The sequence below is a fragment of the Chiloscyllium punctatum genome, chromosome 11 (genome assembly GCF_047496795.1).
Source record: "Chiloscyllium punctatum isolate Juve2018m chromosome 11, sChiPun1.3, whole genome shotgun sequence".
Lineage (NCBI taxonomy): Eukaryota > Metazoa > Chordata > Chondrichthyes > Orectolobiformes > Hemiscylliidae > Chiloscyllium > Chiloscyllium punctatum.
The window spans coordinates 99,951,254-99,971,647 of NC_092749.1; the positions used below are offsets into that span (position 1 = coordinate 99,951,254).

A 20,394-nucleotide genomic window follows, 5' to 3' on the forward strand; every position below is an offset into this window, starting at 1 on the left:
CAGCAACAAAGAGCATAGGGTGCTCAGACAGAGTGAGGTACACAAGGTTACATCTGCACAGGAAGTACACAAAGGAAGTTCGACATTTGATTTGAAGTTAGGGAGATTCAATCAGCAGTCTAATAACGGCAGGGAAGAAGCTGGTCTTGAACCTGTTGGTGCGTGTGTTCAGGCTTCAGTATCTTCTGGAAAAGCACAGCAGGTCAGGCAGCATCTGAGGAGCAGGAGAATGGACATCTCAGGTATTAGTCCGAGGATGAAGGGCTGATGCCCGAAACGTCGACTCTACAGCTCCTTGGATGCTGCCTGACCCACTGTGCTTTTCCAGCACCACACTCCCGACTCTGATCTCCAGCATCTGCAGTCCTCACTTTCTCCTTCTGTATCTTCTGTTTGATGGAAGATGTTATGGGAGAGCATTACTGGGGTGGGAGGGGTCTTTGATGATATTGGCAGCCCTTCTGCGGTAGCGAGACTTGTAGATGGAGACCATGGATAGGGGGTTGGCTTGCCAGACGGTCTGGGCTATGTACACAACCTTCTGCAGTTTCTTCTGGTCCTGGGCAAAGCAGTTGCCATATCAAGCCATTATGTACCCAGAAAGGATGTTTTCTATGGTGCATCTGTAAAAGTTGGCAAGAGTGCCTATGGACATGTCGAATTTCCTCAGCCTCCTCAGGGAGTGGGAAATATTCCGTCTCATTCCTGACTTGTTCCTTGTAGATGAGGGACAGGCTTTGAGGAGTCAGGAGGTGCGTTACCTGCTGCAGGGTTCCCAGCCTCTGACCTGCTCTTATGGCCATTATAATATTATGGCTAGGCTTGATCAGTTTCAGGTTGATGGGAACCCTCAGGGAGTTGACTGTGTGGGATTCAGTGATGGTAATGCCTTCAAATTGTCAAGGTGCAGTAGTTTGATTCTTTCTTGCTGGAGATGGCGATTACCTGGCATTTATTGACATGAATAGTACATGTCACTTGTCTGCACAAGCCTCACAGTGGCTCAGTGGTTAGCACTGCTGCTTCACAGCACCAGGGACCTGGGTTCGATTCCCACCTCGGGTGACTGTGTGGAGTTTGCACATTCTCCCCGTGTCTGCGTGGGGTTTCCTCCGGGTGCTCTGGTTTCCTCCCACAGTCCAACGATGTTGGATTGGTCAGGCTAAATTGCCCACAGTGTTCAGGGAAATGTAGATTTGGTGAGGGGGAATGGGTCTGGGTGGGATGCTCTTTGGAGGGTCGGTGTGGACTTGTTGGGCCAAATGGCCTGTTTCCACACTGTACGATCTAAGCCTGGCTATTGTCCTGATCTTATTGTATTTGAACATGGACTGCTTCAGTGTCTGAGGAGTCGTGAATGGTGCTGAACATTGTGCAATTGTTGATGAACATCCCCATTTCTGACCTCATGATCGAGGGAAGGTCATTGATGAAGCAGCTGAAGATGGTTGGGCCTAGGGAGTTATTCTGAGGAACTACTGCAGAGATATCCTGGACCTGAGATGACTGACCTCCAACAACCACATCCATCTTCCAAAGTGCCTGGTATGACTCCAACCCCAGCCAGTGGAGACTTTGTCCTTGATGCCCATCAATTCCAGTTTCGCTCAGGCCCTTCATGCCACACTTGATGTCAAGGGCTGTCATTCTCACCTCACTCTCACTCTGCAATTCATCTCTTTTGAACCAAAGCTGAGACTGGCAGCTGAGTGATCATGGTGGAACCCAAACTGGGCATCATTGGGTAGATTATTGCTCTGCTTGACACCAGCCCCGACAAAGCGGCCCGCTTGGTTGGCATCACATCCTAGTGACCTAGGCCCAACCATCCATTCAGCACCCACTGCCTCCACTACTGACACTCAGTAGCAGCAGTGTGTACCATCTACAAGATGCCCTGCAGAAATCGACCGCAGCTCCTCAGACAGCACCTTCCAAACCCACGACCACTTCCGCCTGGAAGGGCAAGGGCAGCAGATCCATGGGTGGCACGGTGGCACAGTGGTTAGCACTGGTTCAGTTCCCTCCTCAGGCGACTGTGTGGAGTTTGCACATTCGCTGTGTCTGCGTGGGTTTCGTCCGGGTGCTCCGGTTTCCTCCCACAGTCCAAAAATGTGCAGGTCAGGTGAATTGGCCATGTTAAATCGCCCGTAGTGTTAGGTAAAAGGGGTAAATGTAGAGGAATGGGTCTGGGTGGGTTGCTCTTCGGCGGGTCGATGTGGACTTGTTGGGCCGAAGGGCCTGTTTCCACACTGTAGGGAATCTAATCTAATCTAATCTGTGGGTTCCCCTCCACATCACTCACCATTCTGACTTGGAAATATCTCACCGTTCCTTGACTGTCGCTGGGTTGAAATCCTGGAGTTCCCTCCCTCAGGACATTGTGGGTCCACCTACAGCACGTGGACGGCAGCGGTTCAAGAAGGCAGCTCACCACCACCTTCTCAAGGGGCAACTAGGGATGGGCAATAAATGCTGGGCCCAGTTAGCAATGCCCACATCCCATGAGTGAATAAATAATGTGAGTGTCAGGATAATGGTAGACAAACTAGATAAACCTCTTTTACCCTGCAATTACCCAGCCAGTTCGTATTATCTGTTGCAAAGATTGACAGAGAATTTTACAACACGAATGCTTGGCCAATAAGGCAAGTTTTGAGGGATGTCCAAAATGAGGAAAGTGATGCGAAGACAGTGAGATTGAAGAAGGTAATTCCAGAGCTCAGGACCTGGGCAGCTGAAGGCAAGACAACCAGTGCTGGAGTAATTCACGTGAGGGATATCTATGAAGCCAGAACTGGGACGAGGGTTGTGGGACTGGAGGAGGTTACAAGGGGTAGGAAGGGAATGGAGGCCTGAGAGGAAAGCAGCTGCAGCCAATTTGGCACCCAGTGTTGGTCAACAAGCACAGAGGGGAATGTGTAAATGGGACTTCACTTGTGTTATGATACAGACTGCAGCGTTTCCAACTGCAGTGTTATATTGGGAGGGCCTCAGCTGGAAGTCAGGCATGAAGGCCGCAAGGCTGTGGGTGAAGGTTTTGGCAGCAGATCAGCTCAGACAGCGTTAGGGAAGTAAGGGACTCGGAAACTTTGATTCCGCAATCTTCTATAGCACCTGCCAAACCCGTTGAAAGATCTACAAAAGCACAGGAGCTGAAGGGGTTAAAAGCTCAAATTTGTTGACTGCACCCTAGAGTTTGAGTGCCATCTGGTGGTTATTCTCCATGTCTGCAAGATTGTTCTGTTGTTGCTGGAAATTGGGGCTCATTCATTTTGTTAGCTTTCAATCTTGACTGCACTATTGCAGATCAGTCTCGACACAGGAGTGATTGACAGTTCCTCAGCTGATCTATAAAGGTGAACATGCTGCATTTTAATCATGCCTTCCACACTAAAGAATAGAATATGCAACGAACTGACATAAAGGAGACATTGCGTATTGATGTCTTTACTCAGAAAAAGGTCCAGTTTTCCGTGAGGAAGTGAAAATCATGCGCTCTTAAACGCTTTCAACTGAAAATATATTTGAGGTCCTCATAAAGGTACTCAAGTACAGCAGGAGGCCATTTCAGTCCCTCTGGGCTCTGAGCTACATCAATGACTTAGATTATAGCTGATCCACACATCAACGCCATTTACTCTGCTTTGCTCCATATCTCTTGATATTGTCAGTTACCCGAAATTCTGTTGATAGCCCAGCCTGTCCCCCAAGATATACAGCCTTTTGTGGGAGAGAATTCTGAATTTCCACTGTGCATTTGTGTGAATATGTGCTTCCTAGGCTTACCCTTGAATGACCTAGTGTCAGAATTAAGCAGTATTTTCCTAATTGTTAATATCCCCAGTCAGAAGAAGTAGCAGTTTTTTTTTGAAGGTATACAATCATGTTCTATACCCCTCAATGTTCATGTGGTCAAGAAAATAGAAGCCATATTTGCGCAACTGTGTCCTTGACAGCTAATCCTCTGAACCCTGGTATAGTCCTTCACTTTTTTAACGTTCCATAGTGTAGATGCTACTAAATGTGTGCCATTTAATTCTTGTCTGTATCTAAGATCGTGAAAAGTGGGAAATGGTGTAAGCCAACAACCTCTTAAGTCTGCTCCAATACAATATGGCTGACCTCCAGCCTCAACGCATTTCTGTCCACTGTTCATATCCCATGAGTCCTTGGGAGACCAAATAGCAAGTATCTTAATCTTGAATATGTTCTATCATGGAGCATCCATGGACATAGAACGCCAAAGATTCACATTCCCACTGAATGAAGAAATCTTCCCTCATCTCGATCCTCGATGATTGACCTGCTTATCCTGAGCCTGTGCCTCTGTGTTCCAGATCCCCCAATAGTTGCCCTAACAACCTCTCAGTGTCTTGCTTAGCTTTCAGAACCTTCTCCATTTCAATCAGAGCACCTCGAATTCTTCTAAATTCCAGTGAGCACTGGTCCAGTTTGCTCAGCTTCTCAGCATTGGGCAAGCCCAACTGTGTCAGGAGCCAAGGTAATGAACCTTCAGTGCCCCATCTCCACAGTATGTAAATCCTTCAATAGATACAAAGATCAAAACTGCACTCCAAGTGCAGTCCCATCAAAATTTGGCACAATTGTGGCAAGAGCTCCTTGTATCTGTCCACTTGCAGTAAAGGCGAAAGTGAGAACTGCAGATGCTGGAGATTAGAGTCGAGAGAATGGTCCTGGAAAAGGCAGCATCTGAGGAGCAGGAGAATCGACGTTTCAGGCAAAAGCCTTTCATCAGGAATGAAGTCAAGACCAACTTGGTGTTTGCCCTCAAATAAAATCAAAATATGATGGATGCTGGAAATCTGAAACAAACACAGGAAGTGCTGGAGAAAACCAGGTCTAGCAGCACCTAGAAAAGACACATATTGGTCGACAGTGCGTAACTCACCTCCCCTCCAACTCCCCGCCACAAAAATATCCTGTCCACCATCTACAAGGCACAAGGCAGGAGTGTGATGGAACACTGCCACTTGCCTGGATGGGTGCATCTCCAACAACACTCAAGAAGTTTGACACTGTCCAGGACAAAGCAGCCAGCTTAATTGGCACCATATCCACTCTCTCCACTACTGATGCTCAGTGTGTACTATCTACAAGATGCACTGCAAATATTTGCCAAAAATCCTCAGATAGCACCTTCCAGACCCACAACCTCGTCCATCTAGAAGGACAAAGGAGGCAGATACATGGGAACACCACCACCTTCAAGTTCCCCTCACTATCCTGACGTAGAAACATTTTGCTGTTCCTTCAGTGTCATTGGGTCAAAATCCTGGAATTGCCTCCCTAAGGGCATTGTGGGTCAATCAATGGCAGGTGGACTGCCGCTGCTCAAGATGGCAGCTCACCATCACCTTCTCAAGGGCAACTAGGGACGGGCAATAAATGCTGAGCAACCAATGACACCCACATCCCGTGTTTGAATAAAAATAAATAAATGGACAAGTGAAGGATTTAAATGATCACTTTGAAATTCAAACTGCAATGGTTAAACCAGAAAAACAATGAACAGAATAAGAGAAAATCAATTCCTATTAGTTGTGGAGCTAATTGCTACCACTTATTGATTTGACCCAGATTTTGTGGCTAGGTATAATGAGGTTAGAATCATAGAATCCCTACAGTGTGGAAGCAAGACATTTAACCCATCTAGTCCATACCAACCTTCTGAAGAGCATCCCAACCAGACCTTATCTCTATAATCCTGCATTTGTCATGGCGATTGCACCGAATCTGCCCATCATTGGACAGTGGGAGGAAAGCAGAGGACCCCAACACAGACATGGGGAGAATGTGCAAGCTCCAACACACAGTTGCCTGAAGGTGGAATCGAACCCAGGTCCCTGGTGCTGTGAGGCAGCAGTGCTAACCACTGAGCCGTCCTAAATGATTAGCTGTTTGTGGAGAGTCAGCATGAGCCCTTTCATCTGCTAAGGTCCATTATCCACAAAACAAAACATGGAGTTTTCATTTATATAGTGGCTTTCCCATCCTCAGGCTTTCCCAGAGTATTTAATCATCAACGAAAACTGTTCTTTGCTTGCTAGGGAGCACAGTGCGATCCCACATGGTGCCCGGACCATCTGTTTAGCCGATGCTGTTTGAGAGATAAAGATGCGTCAGTGTACCTGGGAGAACAGCCTTGCTCTTCATGAGACCTTAATGAGAGGGTAAAGGGATCCTCAGTTTAATGTCTTGGGTAAACTACAACAACTCGGACACTGCAGCCCTCTCTTAGGACCACACTGAGTTATTCTGCCTGGCCTTTGAGCTGAAGACAGTGGAGTGGAATCAAACCCACAAATTTATGACATTGAGGTGAAAGCATATCCCCCACAGCCAAGGCGAACAACATCAGAGAGACAGGCACTGTGCTTTGGCAGGGTGCTCTTGCATGCACACACATCAGAGAATGACAACAGGTACATGACAAACCAATGCATTAATGTGCCAGAAAAATGACTGCTGTATTTTGACATGAATCTGCATTTACTAGCTGATGGTAAAGCTAATACACAACACAACAGGATTCACTCACTTCCACACTCCCTCTGCTGCCTGACTGTTGGGGTTATAAAAGGCACTGACCCCAGGATCGGCCGAAAGGTCAAATCAAACCAAAGCAGCGCACCGTGACTCACTGATCACATCATTTGTGGCCTCGCCAGACACAAGTCAGGAATTGAGGTAAAAACCTGACGCCTGGAGGAAGAACGCCTCATCTTCCGCCTCAGAACACTTCAACCCCAGGGCATCAATGTGAACTTCAACAGCTTCCTCATTTCCCCTTCCCCCACCTCACCCTAGTTCCAAACTTCCAGCTCAGCACTGTCTCCTTGACTTGTCCGACCTGCCTATCTCCTTTTCCACCTATCCACTCCACCCTCTCCTCCTTGACCTATCACCTTCATCTCCTCCCCCACTCACCCATTGTACTCTATGCTACTCTCTCCCCACCCCCACCCACCTCTAGCTTATCTCTCCACGCTTCAGGCTCACTGCCTTTATTCCTGATGCAGGGCTTTTGCCCGAAACGTCGATTTCGCTGCTCGTTGGATGCTGCCTGAACTGCTGTGCTCTTCCAGCACCACTAATCCAGTACATGTTAGGAATTACCATGCAAGGTTTCATGATGGTGATGTGAGTTTAAAACGTAAGTGTCAGACCCACTCGGTTCATATCAACACGGGGGAGTGTCCTACACCCTCCCTACATGTGAACACGGGGGGGAGTGTCCTACACCCTCCCTACATGTGAACACGGGGGAGTGTCCTACACCCTCTACATGTGAACACGGGGGAGTGTCCTACACCCTCTCTACATGTGAACACGGGGGAGTGTCCTACACCCTCTCTGCATGTGAACACGGGGGAGTGTCCTACACCCTCTACATGTGAACACGGGGGAGTGTCCTACACCCTCTCTACATGTGAACACGGGGGGGAGTGTCCTACACCCTCTCTACATGTGAACACGGGGGGGAGTGTCCTACACCCTCTACATGTGAACACGGGGGAGTGTCCTACCCTCTCTACATGTGAACATGGGGGACTTAACCTACACCCTCCCTACATGTGAACACGGGGGAGTGTCCTACACCCTCTACATGGGAACACGGGGGAATGTTCTACACCCTCTCTACATGTGAACACAGGGGAGTGTCCTACACCCTCTACATGGGAACACGGGGGAATGTTCTACACCCTCTCTACATGGGAACACGGGGGGGTGACCTACACCCTCCCTACATGTGAACACGGGGGAGAGTCCTACACCCTCTCTACATGTGAACACGGGGGAGAGTCCTACCCCCTCTCTACATGTGAACACGGGGGAGTAACCTACACCCTCTGTACATCGGAACATGGGAAGTAACCTACACCCTCTCTACATGGGAACATGAAGGGAGTAAACTACACCCTCTCTACGAGTGAACAAGGGGGTGTAACCTACACCCTCTCTACATGTGAACAAGGGGGGAGTAACCTACACCCTCTCTGCATGGGAACACAGGGGGAGTAACCTACACCCTCTCTACATGTGAACAAGGGGGGAGTAACCTATACCCTCTCTCCATGTGAACCCGGGGTTGTTACCTACACCCTCTCCACATGTGAACACGGGGGAGTGTCCTACACCCTCTCTACATGGAAACACGGGGAGTGTCCTACACCCTCTCTACATGTGAACACGGGGGAGTAACCAGCATCCTCTCTATATGTGAACATAGGGAGTAACCAACACCCTCTCCAAAAGTGAACAAGGAGGGAGTGCCCTACCCCCTTCCTACATGTGAACATGGGGAGTAACCAACACCCTCTCTACATGTGAACACGGGGGAGTAACCTACACCCTCTCTACATGTGAACACAGGGGGAGTAACCTATACCTTCTCTACATGTGAACACGGGGGGTGTAACCTACACCCTCTCCACATGTGAACACGGGGGGTGTAACCTACACGCTCTCCACATGTGAACACGGGGGGTGTAACCTACACCCTCTCCACATGTGAACACGGGTGGTGTAACCTACACCCTCTCCACATGTGAACACGGGGGGTGTAACCTACACCCTCTCCAAAAGTGAACAAGGGGGGAGTGCCCTACACCCTCTCTACATGTGAACATGAGGGAGTGTCCCAAACGCTCTTTACATTTGAACACGGAGGAGTGCCCTACACCCTCTCTACATGTGAACACGGGGGAGTGTCTCACACCCTCTCTACATGTGAACACGGGGGAGTGTCCTACACCCTCTCTACATGTGAACATGCGGAATTAACCAACACCCTCTCTACATGTGAACACAGGGGAGTAACTTACACCTTCTCGACATGTGAACACGAGGGGGAGTAACCTACACCCTCTCTACATGGGAACAAGTGGGGAGTAACCTATACCCTCTCTACATGTGAACACGGGGGAGTGTCCTACACCCTATCTACATGTGAACACGGGGGAGTGTCCTACACCCTCTCCACATGTGAACACGGAGGGAGTGTCCTACACCCTCTCTCCATGGGAACACTAGGTAGTAACCTATACCCTCTCTACATGTGAACATGGGGAGTAACCTACACCCTCTCCAAAGGTGAACAAGGGGAGAGTGCCCTACACCCTCTCTACATGTGAACACGGGGGAGTAACCTACACCCTCTCTACATGGGAACACGGGGGAGTAACCTACACCCTCTCTACATGTGAACACGGGGTAGTGTCCTGCACCCTCTCTACATGTGAACACGGGGGAGTAACCTACACCCTCTCTACATGTGAACACGGGGTAGTATCCTACACCCTCTCTACATGGGAACACGGAGGGAGTAACCTACAACCTCTCTACATGTGAACACGGGGTAGTGTCCTACACCCTCTCTACATGGGAACACGGGGGAGTGTCCTACACCCTCTCTACATGTGAGCACGGGGGAGTGACCTACACCCTCTCTACATGTGAACACGGGGGAGTGACCTACACCCTCTCTACATGTGAACACAGGAGGGTGGTGTCCTACACCCTCTCAACATGTGAACACGGGGGAGTGACCTACACCCTCTCTACATGGGAACACGGAGGGAGTAACCTACACCCTCTCTACATGTGAACATGGGGGGAGTAACCTACACCCACCCTACATGTGAACATGGGGGGAGTAACCTACACCCACCCTACATGTGAACATGGGGGGAGTAACCTACACCCACCCTACATGTGAACACGGGGGGGAGTAACCTACACCCACCCTACATGTGAACACGGGGGGAGTAACCTACACCCTCTCTACATGTGAACACGGGGGGAGTAACCTACACCCTCTCTACATGTGAACACGGGGGGGAGTAACCTACACCCTCTCTACATGTGAACACGGGGGGAGTAACCTACACCCTGTCTACATGTGAACACGGAGGGAGTAACCTACACCCTCTCTACATGGGAACCCGGGGGGGAGCAACCTACCCCCACCCTACATGTGAACCTGGTACAGCAACCAAAAAATCTAATCGCAGCAGCGACCTTCAAAAACCCTGACTGCAGTGTGTTGCTTAAAGTTGTTCCTTTCCTTTAGTTAGTTACTAATTATTGTTGCCGAAGCCTTGCTTAGTTTAATCTGGAATTTATTCTCTGCTTGAATTTGATATAATGCGAAATGGTATAGCTCCTGCACAAATTAAATCTTTTTCATTTTGTTTTTCCCCAGATTATTTATGATGAAAAAGTATCTTGGTGAGTGCCAAAATTTCTCTTCCACAGTTCAGTGTTCCTTACTAATCGAGCACACCAATTCACAAGAAATGGAAAACATAGACTGTTCTTACGAAGATGCAGAAAAAAAAGAAACTATCCTATTTCGGAAATAGATTTAAGAATATATTTGCTCCATTTTAGTTTTTTGTGTGTACGCAACAACATATACCTTTCCAAATGCAATCAATCTCATCTAGCTGTAAAATACACTTCCACTTCACCCTCGTCATCAGTACTGCTCACTCCCTTCCCCCCTCACCAATATTCCCATCTCCTTCGCCCCTCATCCATTCTATCTCTCCCTCCGCCCCCATCAGTCCTCCTCACCCCCTCCCCATGCAGCAATATCCCTTACTCCTCTCCCTGTCCCCTCATCTGTACCTTTCCCTCACCGGCCCTCACTCCTCACCAATACTCCCTCACTGACACTCTCTAATTCCCCATCAACACCCCACACACACCAATCATTATTTGAAGTTTTCTTGTGTCACTGACCTTTAGAAATGGCTGTTTATTTTGAGGTTAGCACGGTGCAGTGTTTGAGCGATTAAACCCGGGCATGTTTTTATTTCCTCCATTCAGGTGGGAATCTCTGGTGTTGATATCGATGTATGCCATCTACATTGTGATTATGAAGTGAGTACAGATTTTTCCACAGCTGGAGCTGTGATGGGGATATTCCGCTGAATCGAGCATTATTGTGGTGGGAGCACTCTGCAAGCACTCTTTGTATTTGACTTTGTATCTTAACTGTCCACTGAAATGGCCCCGCGAGTATTCAGTTTGGGTTCAAATAGGGATGGGTAACAATTGCTGGCCTGACCATTGGTGACCACATTGTACAGAAGAAGAAAGTCAATAATATCTGTCATGTCGCTACCAGTCATCTATTAAGTCAGAGATGAAACGACTTGCACAAGCAAACCAGGTCTTGGTTATTTGCTTTATACACGTACAGTCAGTTGATTTGTCAATCCCGATCTAAGGCAGTCAGTGAGATAAGACAATAGACAATAGGTGCAGGAGTAGGCCATTCTACCCTTCGAGCCTGCACCGCCATTCAATATGATCATGGCTGATCATCCTTAATCAGTATCCTGTTCCTGCCTTATCTCCATAGCCCTTGATTCCACTATCCTTGAGAACTCTATCCAACTCTTTCTTAAATGAATCCAGAGACTGGGCCTCCACTGCCCTCTGGGGCAGAGCATTCCACACAGCCACCACTCTCTGGGTGAAGAAGTTTCTCCTCATCTCTGTTCTAAATGGTCTACCCTGTATTTTTAAGCTGTGTCCTCTGGTTCGGCACTCATCCATCAGCGGAAACATGTTTCCTGCTGCCAGAGTATCCAATCCTTTCATAATCTTATATGTCTCAATCAGATCCCCTCTCAGTCTTCTAAACTCAAGGGTATACAAGCCCAGTCGCTTCAGTCTTTCAGTGTAAGGTAATCCCGCCATTCCAGGAATTGACCTAGTGAACTTACGCTGCACTCCCTCAATAGCCAGAATGTCTTTCCTCAAATTTGGAGACCAGAACTGCACACAGTACTCCAGGTGTGGTCTCACCAGGGCCCTGTACAGCTGCAGAAGCACCTCTTTGCTTCTAAGAGGTTATAAGAACCAAGGCACTTTTCTTTGTGGATAGAGGTTATCGCCTACTCAATCCTTCACACCCTGGAGGCATAGGTGCGGGTTTATGTACTCAGATAATTAATAGCTGCACAGTGGCTCAGTGGCTAGCACTGCGCCTCACCGCAACAGAGACCTGGGTTCGACTCTAGCCTCAGGCGACTGTCTGTGTGGAGTTTTCACATTCTCTCTGTGTCTGCATGGGTTTCCTCCCACAGTCCAAAGATGTGCAGGATTGGCCATGTCAGTCTTAGTTAACTGATTAAACTCTAACCTGACAAGGTTGGTCTGGGCAAGGCCATGGGTTTGGGTGTCTCCACAGCCCTTTTCAATTAAAAAAATGTGTGAACGTATTCCTGTTGCCCACAAAGATCAGGACCCTATGTGTGAATGTATATAGCTGCAGCATGTGCAAATGAATCACACTATAGGCCTGACTGACGATTTCAATTTGCTTTCCAATGTAATTCTTAATCCACTCCTGGTCAAAGGTTTGCCTGTAGGAAATGTTGCATTTCACTGATGCGTGAAGCCCACTGGCTGTGACTTACGGTTAGGAAATGGTCCAGAGCTTTGACATTATCCCCTGAGGGATTGGGAGGTGAAGCAAGGTTGAGACATTAGGGCACTCAGAGTGAGACATAGGGTTAACTATTTGGGAATTGGGCTGACTACAACACACTGTACAGTGCGCCACCCTGCAAAAACTGGCCAACAACACCATCCCATTTCATTCAGAAGAAGAGAGTCATGTAATATCTCCATGAAACCCTCCCCGCTGTTTCACAACAATGAAATATGCACGGTATCACTTCACAAGGGTTGTGGAAACACGCATTTGAATTAGTTTCCAGGTGTAAGCTTCTGCCTTTAAAGATATCTAATGGCTGCTCTAATGGGTGTCAGGTTCAACAGCGTGATGCAGATTTATTTTGAAAATAAATGGAAGAAGACTTCTGTGAACATGGTGAATGGAAATGCAAATAACACCGAAATGGATGATAACAGCAACTGTGACGCAACTGTGGTCTTACTGAAGAAAGGTACGGTTCAAATTACCTATTATTTACTATCCATGCTACTTAACTCTGTGATCTGCCTGTATTGCTCGCAAGACAAAGCTTTTCACTGTGCCTCGGTACACGTGACAATAAATTCAATTCAATTCAGTTCAGATTCTATGTACTGGAGGCAACCTCTTGGTAAATTTCATGTTCAACGATGTCTCATTTTCAACCTTGTCCCTCACACTAAAGGATGCACTTTATCAGGAGATGCTTAATATGTGCAATTACTTGACTTTATGGGATGTGAATATTGTTGGCTAGACCAACACCTTTTGCCCATTCCCCCAGATGTCCGAAGGGCAGTTAAGAGTCAACCACCCAACAGGATACAGACATTAACTTTGACTGTGGAAAATGGGGCCAGAGAAATGAAGTCAGCTCTACTTGGAGAACCGGGAGCTGCAGTAACCAGGCATGTCATGTGGCAGGGGGGGGGGTTCTCTTCCCCATGTTGCCAATTGTCCCTCAGTAACGCAATTCAGAGTCTGAACAAGCACATGAATACAAACACACACAGAGACAGACGCCAGCATGCACACAAACAGACACGCACGCACACACACACACACACACATACAGACATGCACGCGCACGCACACAAACATGGACACACCCATACAAACATGGACACAGCACACACACACACACACACATACAGACATGCACGCGCACACACACACAAACATGGACACACCCATACAAACATGGACACACCCATACAAACATGGACACAGCACACACACACATACACACACATACAGACATGCACGCGCACGCACACACAAACATGGACACACCCATACAAACATGGACACAGCACACACACACACACACATACAGACATGCACGCGCACGCACACACAAATATGGACACACCCATACAAACATGGACACAGCACACACACACACACACACACACACACACACATACATACAGACATGCACGCGCACGCACACACAAACACACCCATACAAACATGGACACAGCACACACACACACACACACACACACACACACACACATACAGACATGCACGCGCACGCACACACAAACATGGACACACCCATACAAACATGGACACAGCACACACACACACACACATACAGACATGCACGCGCACGCACACACAAATATGGACACACCCATACAAACATGGACACAGCACACACACACACACACACACACACACACACACACACATACAGACATGCACGCGCACGCACACACAAACACACCCATACAAACATGGACACAGCACACACACACACACACACACACACACACACACACACAGACACACACATACAGACATACAGACATGCACGCGCACGCACACACAAACACACCCATACAAACATGGACACAGCGCACACACACACACACACACACACACAGCACACACACACATGTACAGACATACAGACATGCACGCGCACGCACACACAAACATGGACACACCCATACAAACATGGACACAGCACACACACACACACACACATACAGACATGCACGCGCATGCACACACAAACATGGACACACCCATACAAACATGGACACAGCACACACACACACACATACAGACATGCACGCGCATGCACACACAAACATGGACACACCCATACAAACATGGACACAGCACACACACACACACACACACACACACACATACAGACATGCACGCGCACGCACTCACAAACATGGACACACCCATACAAACATGGACACAGCACACACACACACACAGACACACACACACACATGTACAGACATGCACGTGCACACACACACAAACATGGACACACCCATACAAACATGGACACAGCACACACACACACACACACACAGACACACAAACATGCACGCGCACGCACACACAAACATGGACACACCCATACAAACATGGACACAGCACACACACACACGCACGCACACACAAACACGGACACACACACACAGACAGACATGCACGCACACAAACACACACACACATACAAAGGACAGACACGGACACATACACACAGATACAGACACACACACGCAGCAGACACATACACAGACACGTGCACATACACTCACAAAGACGGACACACACACACACATGCACACACACACGTAAAGACGGACACACATACATGCACACACAGACAGACATGCACTCACACGCACATAGCCAAACATGGACACACGCGCACACACAAACATGGACACATGCACAGGGACACGCACACACACACTCATGGGTATACACACACACACACACACACATTCTTGGAAGAGAGTTTTTGTTTAGTGATCTTTTTGCAAAAAAAAGCAAATGAAAAAGAAGTCAGAAATATTGTACATCATGTAGTTTGTGCATAAGACATTGTATCGGAAAATAGGAACCTGTGCAGTTCTGCCTTTAAAAAGCAGTTTGTGCCTGTATGAACAATGCAAGAGTCAACCACATTGCTGTGGATCTGCAGATAAATGTAAGGCAGGCCTGACCTGATGAAGATGGCCAATTTTGTTCCCTAAAGGACATTAGTGGACTAGATGGATTTTATGGCAATTGGCGATGGACACACAGTCACCATTGGGCTGGCTTTTTAATCTCAGATTTTATTGAATTCACATTTCATTATCTGCCATGGTAAGATTTGATCCCATGTCCCCAGAGCATTAGCCTGGGGTTCTGGATTATAACTGCAGTCCCATTGTCACCATACTCCACCTCTCCGAAAGAGAAGTTTGGTGGAATGGAGGGAGACAGCAGAGAGAATTGATTAATTGGCAGTTCCACAAAACCGGAACAGGACTGGCTTCAGATGGGAGGTGAGGGGGCATAGTAAAAGAACAATTACCTGTGCCTTTTTCATTGATGCCCCAAGCCCATTAGCACTGCTGCTTCACAGCGCCAGGGATCTGGGTTCAATGCCACCCTCGAGCGACTACCTGCATGGAATTTGCACATTCCCTTCGTGTCTGCGTGGGTTTCCTCCCAAAGATGGGCGGATTGGGTGGATTGGCTTTGTTAAATTGGCCCTAGTGTCTAGGGACATGCAGGCTTGGTGGATTAGCCTTGGTAAATGCAAGGGCTACAGGGAGAGGTTGGGTCTGAGTGGGTGCTATTTGGAGGGTCGATGGAGACAATGGGCTGAATGGCCTGTTTGCACACTAGGGATTAGTGAATTAGCCTTGGGAAATGCAAGGTTACAGGGATAGGTTGGGTCTGAGTGGGTGCTGTTTGGTGGTTGGTGGAGCCGATGGGCTGAATGGCCTGCTTGCACACTGTAGGAGCAGTGGCAGCATCTGGCAAGATGTGGGTTTGGGAATTGACGGTGGATTGCGCTGGCTGCTGGGAATTTTGCACAATCTGAGCAAGTGGCTGATGAATCAGTGATGGAATCGATGGAAAGGGAACGCGATCTGTGATGAGAGCTAAACGCTCTGATCTTCCCAAAGCACACCAGGATTCAACTTTGACTCGATTGTGATGTAATGTCACTGACGCAGTCTGCCAACACTGAGCTGGTCACCAGAAGGTGGTGACTGACAGAGAGGTGGAGCTGGGTACTGACAACATGCAATGCCAATGATGGTGCCAAGTGATGTGATGTTGATGCTAAACAGGACAGAATGGATCCATGGGGAATTCTCGAAGCAACTGGACACAACAGAGCTGAGAAACACAGGAGATGCACTGGGCTGGGTTTGGGTGGGTGGGCAGGTGTTAAGCCAGACAGGGGCAGGCTGATAGGGCTGGATAACCGCAGAGTGGGGTGACCCTGAGCACCACAAAGAGGAAAGACAATGTTAACCGACAATTGGTTGCAGTTACGCAGAATGTCAGTCACGGTTTCAGATTTATAAATCAGATGGAAGCCACACAGAAGGACTTCAATGTGGAAGATTTGTTGAACGATTTTTCAGGCTCACCTTGTTATAGGAAGGATATTGTTAAGCTGGAGAGGATACAGAAGAGATTTATCAGGATGCTGCCTAGAAGGGGATGCCATTGTTATCACACAAACTCAAGGTGTTCATGTCCCCTTGAACGGTCAGGTTAAATCATGGCCTAATTGGTAAAAGCTTAATACCAACAGTCCAGACGTGATGCTGTGGTTCTTCGCTTCTGTCATAGAATGGAAGAGGTTTGAGTTATAAGGCTGGGGATGTTTGCACTGGACCGTAGGCGGTTGAGGGGTGACCTTGGAGGGGCTTATAAAATTGTGAGGGGTACAGGTGAATGGTGGGTGTCTTTTCCCTGGGGTGGGGGATTTCAAGACTAGAGGGCATATTTTTAAGGTGAGAGGAGAAAGATTTAGAAGAGACAGGGGCAACATTTTTTACACAGAGAGTGATTTGTGTATGGAATGAACTTCCAGGGGAAGTGGTGGATGCAGGTACAATTACAACATCTAAAAGACATTTGGATCAGCTCATGAAGAAGAAGTATTTGAAGGTATGTGGGCCAAGCACAGGCAGATGGGCCTAGTTTAGTTTGGGAACATGGTCGACGTGGACTGGTTGGACCGAAGGGCCTGTTTCCGTGCTGTATGACTCTATGACTGGAAAGCAATGGTATGTTGCAATGGGAGATTTAAGGTGAAATAGTTGCTGTTTGGGATTGATGGGTCAGTTTGGGATTGATGGGTCAGTTTGCAAGTGGCATAGTGCCATGTTGCCAACAGTTAGAAAGTTAGAGTTGTCTGGAACATTGGGAGCACTCTCGCAAGCAAGGCAACAAGCAATGTCTGTTGAACTGACAGGGTGGAAAAGGAATCTGGGAACAGGAGAGAGGTTTTACTGGAAAGGCGATCTTGGAAAGTGTAGTGGGTAAGTGGAGGTCAGTCATCCTGACTAAAATGAGAGGGGAGAGTCAAGAATAAGGGGGTGGGAGACACTTAGTCAGTAGCAAGAGGATTTGCAATAGTTGTCCAAAATTTCAAGGGTAGATGAGAACTTAATTTGCTCAGTGAATTGTTGTGATCCAGAACGCACTGACCGAAACACTCATAAAAACAGAATCAATAGGAATTTTCAAAAGGCTGGCGATATAAACAAATGGCAGGACTGTGATGAAAGTTCTGGGGAGTGAGTTGACTGATTGAGATTACTAAACCACTGGAATCAAAAACCTGAAGAAAGCCCAAAGCTTTCAATGTCAATTGCCCAATGTCAATGTCAATTTGTCAATTGCCCAAAGTCAATGGTACAATGGATACATAAAATCCCACAGGGAGCCCAGTGTTTGTGCTGGCTGTTTGAACTGTGCTATCCAGCTATTTGTACAATTATTGGCAAGAGTTTTAACCGTGAGGCTTAAAGTTGTTATCTTTCTTTCACAGCCAACTTCTGCCGTAACTCCTCGGTGCTTATGGTGGACGAGCTGCTGTCAGCTTATCCACATCAGCTGTCTTTCTCTGAGGCCAGTTTAAGGATCATGATAACCAGTCACTTTGGACCCAAGACCCGGCTCAGCATGGCTAGTCGCATGCTCATCAATGAGGTACATTACTCCCATCGGTCAGCTACAACGGGACAGAGGGCTCGATCCATGTGTTAACAGGTCAAAGGGGATGAACTGTGCGTGCCATTATCACCACACAAACTCAAGGTGTTCAATATCCCCTTGAATTGTCAGGTTAAATCATGGCCTAATTGGTAAAAGCTTAATACCAACAGTCCAGACATGATGCTATGGTTCTTCGCTTCTGTCATTTTCACTCACAGTGGTTAACACTGCTGCCTCAGAGCACCAGGGGATTCGAGTTTGATTCCCACCTCAGGTGACTGTGAGGAGTTTGCACATTCTCCCCATGACTGTGTGGGTTTCCTCCCACAGTCCAAAGATGTGCAGATCGTGCTAAATTGCCCCATAGTGTCCAGTGGTGTGTAGGCTAGGTGGATGGGCCCTGGCTAATATGGGTACAGGCCACAATGCTATTTGGTTGTTTGGTGCTGACTCGATAGGCCAAGTGGTCTCTAACTGCATTTTTGGGATTCTGTGACATGCTTTCCTTCTTTAAAGAAGTCTGACCTTTAATCTTGCCTTTTTTGTTTTACTGAGAATTGAGCCCGATCGTGACTCCTGGTAGGAACAGAGATGGGTAGTGCTGGTAGGTGGGAGGGCGGGGTGGGGGGGGGGGGGGGGGGGGGGGGGGGGGAGCGGGAGGAGGTGAGTTAATAGGAGAATGGGACCCTGGCATTCTGAGGGGCTGGGCAGCCAGTTAATGGCCATCTTAAAGAACCACCACATAATGGAGGCTGACAACTGAATGGAGGAGGTTTCCCTACAGCAACCAGGGTGACTGTCCAAACTAAGGGGTACACAGAGGGGACAGCGATGACAATCCCTGTGATGCCAACCATCCCCTCAGGAGCATTTCTCCTCCAACCCTCAGCTGCCAGAACTCATCTTACTTCCATGGACTTATCAAGCCGAGTTCCTGAGGTGACCTTAACTGCCCCAGAGGTAACCACATCCTGTGGTGAGCTAGGGGGTTCAGATCTGCTGGTCTTATGATTGGGCCTACAGCATCAGGGCTTCCAGCCCAGGACCTATGTTTTGCTGCCATATCGTGGTACTGATGCTCACAATAAAATTCAGGCCCAGGCCCTTTTTAGATTAGATTAGATTACATTACAGTGTGGAAACAGGCCCTTCAGCCCAACAAGTCCACACAGACCCGCCGAAGCACAACCCACCCATGCCCCTACATTTACCCCTTACCTAACACTACGGGCAATTTAGCATGGCCAATTCATCTAACCTGCACATCTTTGGACTGTGGGAGGAAACTGGAGCATCCGGAGGAAACCCACGCAGACACGGGGAGAATGTGCAAACTCCACACAGAGAGTCGCCTGAGGCAGGAGTTGAACCCAGGTCTCTGGCACTGTGAGGCAGCAGTGCTAACCACTGTGCCACCGTGCCACCCTTGTTGGAATCCTGCTCTGAGATGACATCTTTGTTGAGAACACACATATATTTATGGATTATGAGAACTGGACTATTGACATGATCAAATGTTACTGGGTTACCAAGGTTCTATCATGTGACCGCTTGGAACTGGGATTCAGGTCAGGTGGAGATGCTAGGACTCATGGGCATAGCCTTAGAATTAGAGGGGGTCAATTTAAAATGGAAATGAGGAGACATTTCTTCAGTCAGAGAGTGGTGGGCCTGTGGAATTCACTGCCACGGAGCGCAGTGGAAGCCGGGACTTTAAATGCCTTCAAGGCAGAGATTGATAAATTCTTAATCTCTCAAGGAATTAAGGGATATGGGGAGAGTGCGGGTAAGTAGCGTTGAAATGCCCATCAGCCATGATTGAATGGCGGAGTAGACTTGATGGGCCGAATGGCCTTACTTCCACTCCTATTTTTTATTGGTCTTATGGAACTGGAATGTCAAAAGGTTAAAGGTTACTTTGG

At 48.0% G+C, this 20,394-nt stretch overlaps 1 protein-coding gene across 1 annotated transcript in view; it reads left to right on the top strand.

The window, feature by feature from the left end:
• The window catches only part of slc24a3 (solute carrier family 24 member 3), a 382,506-nt gene that overhangs the window by 316,257 nt on the left and 45,855 nt on the right, over window positions 1-20,394 (top strand). The window contains exons 8-11 of the mRNA XM_072581405.1: window positions 10,229-10,254; window positions 10,858-10,911; window positions 12,814-12,950; window positions 18,306-18,466. Coding sequence (XP_072437506.1) covers window positions 10,229-10,254; window positions 10,858-10,911; window positions 12,814-12,950; window positions 18,306-18,466 — 378 coding nt within the window. The remainder of the gene's footprint in view (window positions 1-10,228; window positions 10,255-10,857; window positions 10,912-12,813; window positions 12,951-18,305; window positions 18,467-20,394) is intronic.